This window comes from Myzus persicae, unplaced genomic scaffold (genome assembly GCF_001856785.1).
Source record: "Myzus persicae strain clone G006 unplaced genomic scaffold, MPER_G0061.0, whole genome shotgun sequence".
Taxonomy (NCBI): domain Eukaryota; kingdom Metazoa; phylum Arthropoda; class Insecta; order Hemiptera; family Aphididae; genus Myzus; species Myzus persicae.
The window spans coordinates 241366-247586 of NW_019103539.1; the positions used below are offsets into that span (position 1 = coordinate 241366).

The 6221-nt window shown below is 31.1% G+C and overlaps 1 protein-coding gene and 1 pseudogene across 1 annotated transcript; one reads left to right on the plus strand and one right to left on the minus strand.

Annotated features, from left to right (window-relative positions):
- The first annotated feature begins 857 nt into the window (after window positions 1-857).
- On the plus strand, window positions 858-3238 carry LOC111034706 (annotated as a pseudogene).
- A 102-nt stretch (window positions 3239-3340) lies between these two features.
- Window positions 3341-5109, minus strand: LOC111034707 (zinc finger protein 706-like). The gene is made up of 3 exons (XM_022316040.1): window positions 4733-5109; window positions 4471-4620; window positions 3341-3524 (listed from the first exon to the last, which is right to left on the minus strand). Exons 2-3 carry the CDS (start codon window positions 4612-4614, stop codon window positions 3432-3434), a joined length of 237 nt encoding a protein of 78 aa, XP_022171732.1. The 5' UTR covers window positions 4615-4620; window positions 4733-5109; the 3' UTR covers window positions 3341-3431.
- Window positions 5110-6221: the final 1112 nt, after the last annotated feature.

Genomic DNA, 6221 nt, shown 5'->3' on the forward strand with positions numbered 1-6221 from the left:
CTGACTAACCACTTTTTTGACGATTTCCCAGACTACGGTTTTCCTCCAGAATTTTCGTTCCACTTGTTCCGACTTCGATGACGAATGTGTATAACGAGACACCTTTTTCCCATTATTGACAAAGTTTACTTGTGATCTATTATTCATTTGTTATGTTTGCTTACACACAAACTCCGCATCCAAAGCAATTTTACGTGCTCCTTCAAACGTCAGAGAGTCTATACCAAGTAACTTTCGTTGACACGCCTCATCACTTAAAGTCACAATAAGACGATCTCGCAGAGCATCGTTTAAAAACGAACCAAGTACCCAAAAACTCGGGAAGTCCGACAATTGCAGGGGATAGCGCATCCCCTTGCCTTAGGCAAAAATAATTGATGATTCTCCTAAGTTTTCAGAAGGTGTTCGAATTACGATTTCTAATCAACCTTACAAGTTTCCTTAGAAAACTAAAATTTTCAGGTGTTATCCATTGTTAATTCCTGTTAATGTTATCCTAATCCTGCTTTAAGCAGTATATCGACTACTTATCGTATACACAACCAAAAAAAAAAAAAAACACCCTCATCATTGTATAATTAATACATTCATCGCACCTCTTAGAATCTAAGAACTTATTTTTTTTAGCAATTCAATTTGGTTATTTATACATGTATTTATGCAAGTTTAGGTGACACAACGTCTCTGCTCAGGATCTTTATTTGAATTCAAATACAACACATCCATTACAATAACATGCTTGACAACTACTCTACAGCAGACTGATACTCACTGGTCCACTTTTTTTTAATATTCACATGCTACACATTTTAGCTATCTTCATTTCAATTATTAGTTTTGAAAGTCATATTTAAAATATAAATTGTAAAATTCAAAGTAATATTTTTAATTTAAAATATAGTTTTGGGTCAGGGCAAGATTCTAAATATTCTGCAGTAAATTTCAAAGCACAAATAAAAACTGAAGTGGACATAATTGATGATACTATTTATGAAAGTTTTTTTTATGAGAGAGAATTACAATTATGATCCATTAACCATTATGTGCCATACATCTACAAAATATGACACAAAAGGCAAGCCTACAAATTGCAATTTGAATTTTAAAGCCTCGACTATAAATTTAACACCTCCTAATCCTAAACACAAAACAGTTTCGTACTTTCGTATAAAAAAGAACAATACCTTTCTCAAAACGATGTTGACTCTGAAAAACCATTTAAATGTGGTATTTGTAATAAATCATTTTCACTGAAAGGAACCTTGAAAACTCACATTTGGATTCATATGAAAGAAAAACCTTACAAATATTCCATTTGCACAAAATCATTTTCTCAGGCATCAATTTTAATTACTCACAAAAAATTCATAACGCTGTTAAACCATTTAATTGTGATATTTGCAAAAAGTCGTTTGTACAGAAAGTAGACATGAAAACTTACATGATATTTCATAAATTTGGCAAATCGAATGACAAAACTTGTAATAAAACAATTTTACTAAAAGAATATTATATGAAAACTCTTACTGTTGAAGATAATACATACAAATTAGTCGTCTGTAAAAAACAATTGTCTTAAGGAACAACTTTAATTACACAAAATATATTCAAAAGTCTGTAATATCATTTAAATGCGATATTTACAGTAAATCATTTTCACTTAAAGGAAACTTAAAACTCACGTAAGGGTTCATACTAAAGAAAAACCATATAAATGCGATATTTGTAATAAATCATTTTCACATAAAGAATACATCAAAATTCATGGAATTCATACGGGAAAAACCCCCATTTAAATGCAATATTTGTAAAAAAACATTTTCTCAACCATCAGCTTTAAATATACATCAAACTATTCATAAAGTCATTTAAACATTTAACAGTGTTTTATAATAGAGTGATGTCATGAATTATAATTATATACTTTCCAATTAAAAACATTTAAATTTATATGTATCACACTTTCCTATATTATGGAAATACTCTATCATAATACTCATACTATAACCACAAAACCACCAGACTGTCCTTCCTCTTATAGACCTATAAGTCTCCTTCCAACTCTCTCCAAACTATTTGAAAAACTCCTTCTCAAACGTATATTACCAATAGTTGAGGAAGCCAAAATACTACTCGACTCTCAATTCGGTTTCCGCAACAGTCACTCAACGATCTATCAGGTTTATCGCCTGGCTGACAGAATTGCATTTGCCCTGGAGGAAAAAACTATACTGAACTTGACGTCTCTCAAGCTTGTGATAGAGACTGGCACTCAGGCCTCCTCTATACATTTTTTTTCATCCACCGTACCTTTGCACTTCGCCATGGAATATGTCCAATAGTTTATCTCAATAATCAACCGCTTCCTTCTGCCCACTTATTGACCGTCGTCTCACCTGAAAACCTCACATAATTAACAAAATCTGTACACTTAATGACAGTTTCCGACTCTTTCGACCACTTCTAACATTTAGGCACATAAAGCTCTCCAATGAGCTCCTACTCTACAAACTTCTCAGGCTCATTTGAACTAATAGGATCCAACTATGGGGCGCTGCCAAAACTTCCAACATCAACCGCATTAAAGATTCCAATCTTAAACCCATGTACAATTTTAAAAGCGCTATTCTAAGTCCAACCACACCCTACATTATGATCACAACATACCATTTGTCTCTGAACTAACAAAAACCTACTACAAACGTTTTAATAGCCAGCCGCCTACCACACCATAAGAATCCCTTAATGTCTGATCTATCATCCGCTTCTATCCCAGGCAACCCAATTAAACGACTCAAAAGACAGTGGTGTTGTAGCTTGCTAGCCTAACAAAATTCTTTACTATGTTATGGTACTTCCGCTGGGAGGCTTCTGCAGTCCGTCTAATCTGCCTTTTTATTTTTATTTATTTTATCTTACATTATTTACCATCAATTGTTCTTATTGTTCTTTTTCAATGTAATAGATTGAATAAAAACTTATGAACCAAAAAATAATAATAAAATTATTGGGGCTGTATTGATGTTGTACTATATACTTAAGATTCATAAGTATAATGATTTAAAGTCAATAAACATATTAATCCACATTACACTCATAACAAAATGAAACAGTTGACAATAACTACTGAGCTTTTTTTAGAATGTGTGACTAAGAAAGTAAGAAACACATGATTCCTTATTCAAATTTGGTGTTAGAAACTTAAAAAGGAGGAATAAGGGTGTTGGATCACTGGAAGTCACAAGTACAAGAAGTACTATAGATTTCATAATCTAAGGGTATAGAAAAAGTGTTACATAATACAATTCAGACACTATAAAATAAAAATAAAATAAAACAATTATATCAATCATTAAAAAACTTTAATATTACTTAGTTTAGGTATTTGTTTTTACACTTGATTAAATACAATTTAATCGATCACCATTGATTCATGAAACAGCTTTCAGTTCTTCAGGCATATCATTTTTAGGGTGTTTGTTTTCGAAGTGTTGTTTATACGTTTTAGGATCTGGCATCTGGGCCTAAAAATAAAAGTTTTTACTCATAATTATTGGGGTACAACAAATTACATTATACTAAGTATATACCTAGTATTATTTATTGCAATTAATACTAAAATCTGAATAAAAAATAATAATTACCAAACCTAATTAAAAAATATAAGCATATTTATTCTACATTCTAGGGGTCTTTATTTTATGTGAAATTAAGATACGATGTATAAGATCCATTGCTTAAAATTGTCTGCGAATTTATAATATTATTTACGTTTACACTTATTTAGTTCTGTATTGTTATTCATAGTTTAGAGATAATGTTACTCACAAGATAAACATAGATTAGATTAATTTAATGACCAATAACACAAAGTACAACTAGTTAGATAAGGTAATGAAATATCTGACCATCTTCTAGAAATCATTTGTTAATAATTATTTATTTTTATACAATTAATTAGTATATATGAATTTGTATTTTTGATGTAATGTAAATAATAAATAATAACAATTTTAAGTTGATACCAATTAAAATTATTCATGTGAACAAGATTCAGATGTGTTTACATGTTTTAGCATTTTATTAATGCACATAAATTAAGAGGATGTAGCACTCACATGTATTGTTTCAGTCTTTGGAATTCTCGGGAATTTCTTTCGCAATTTGAGATCACAGTTTCAATAGAGTACCGTTAGTTTTGATATTAGAATGAACTAACATATTATAAGATGGAAATTAGCTGTGTTCTCTTGTTGGTTTTTATGATATTTTAATTTTTAATTGAGTTGAGTATGTTCAGTATTAATTTCAATGTTTCAGTATTATTTAATTGAATAATCAAACAGCCAAAATAAATACAGAAACAAAGATTTATATAAAGTTTACAAATTGTAGGTATAATAACAAAATTACATTCTTATTTAGGTACTTTTACCATATGTACAAGCGATAAGAACAAAATAAGCTTACTTTACAGACAGTGCAAACGTGAATTAACGCCTTCTGTGCAGCTTTCTTCTGTTCATTGGCGCTATGACCCTGTTGCTTCTTCATCTTAGCTTGTTTTTCTGCGGCCTTGGCCTGTGACTGCGCTTTCTGTTGTCCCCGGGCCATGACAAACTGATGGTAGTGAATAAAATGGTAATAATATATTTAGTAAACAAAAACACAAGGTCGCTACTCATTAGATAGGTTAAGTTGGGTAATTTATTAGGTTGCTGAACACACTTACCGAATTGCGAAAAAATGGCTGATGCGTTTTACACTTTATTACTATATCAACTACTGTATCCAACAGTGATCGTATCGACAGCCGCTGGTTCGGCTGTCCACGACGTTCGAGGGAAGGGTTCTGAGATCACTCTTGGAAAATGGTAATGAAATCGCACGATCTGATCGCACGTCACTGTGAATTGTGATTCGTGACTGATTTTGGTAGGTCGTGGCTACTGACCGTCGTACGATATCGTGGGACCGCGGGTGAACGGGAGAAAATATGTATGAAACTACGAAACGCGATACGCCGTTTAAGAGCGTCGATCTCTCCGGTCTCCACTCGTCCCGAGTCACGCACTCACGCTCACCGGTCACGAGTCGGAGTCACCACGAGTAGACAGTCTGTAGTCCGACATCCGTTATCACCATTTATTACCACGACCGGGGACAACAACAACTGCTACCAATCACCACCACAACTCAGTTGTGGTTATTTGCTATTTGTAATAATGATAATACTGGTACGCCCATTAATTGTTGTTATCTAAGGACTTTAAGATGATTATTATCCAATATGGGTAATATGGGTAATCCATAGAGTAATTATTCCGTTGGGTAATAATTCGATAGCGTAAAACCGTAATTCACAGAATATCTGGAAATCCTCCGAAACGTCTGAAGCGTAAGTGGTGTCGAGATCTCTTAAATTAAATTCATTTAAATTAAATATATATGGTATATATATATATATATATAATATATATGTATAAATAAATAAATAATTATTAAGCTAGCAGAAAGTGCTATCAATAGGTGGCTTCTTTCAACAAAACCTCATATGTTAACATTGTTAACCTTTATCACATTTTCTTATTGCGTCTAGTATGGATACAGATTAAAATTACTTTCAAAAAAATAAAAAAGTAAATATATTTTAATAAAATTTGAACTTTAAATGATAATAAAAAAAAATTAACATATGGTGTAAATTTCAAGTATCTGCAGTTATTCGTTTTTGAATAATAACAAAATAAGAAAATCGTAAATGTTGTAAAAATATCAACTTCAAACGCTTATAAAAATTTAATTTGACTTTCTGAAAAGATTTTTTTTTGATTTAGGTATACAAACTTTTAAGGAATCTTGTAATACATTTTCAAATCTTAAATATAAAAAGAAAAATTATTATGAATTTCTACCTCGAAATAATTTACAAATTTTGGTGATTTTTAAGAATTTTGTCAAAATTCTAAAAATTCCAACGCTTAAAAAAATATTGTGAATTTAAGCTCAACTTTTTTTTAATTTTAACAAACAACAACTTACGAGGAACCTTGTATTAATTTTTTGTTTTGTTTTTTACTTAATCCAGCTGCTTTTAAAAACGATTGAGAATTTTAAAACTTTTACCGCCCAAAGTACCAACTAGATTCACTTTTCTACCAGAAAAATGAAGCATTTTTACTCTATTTGCTGAAACAAGTCTTGGTCTTATTTCTTTATGC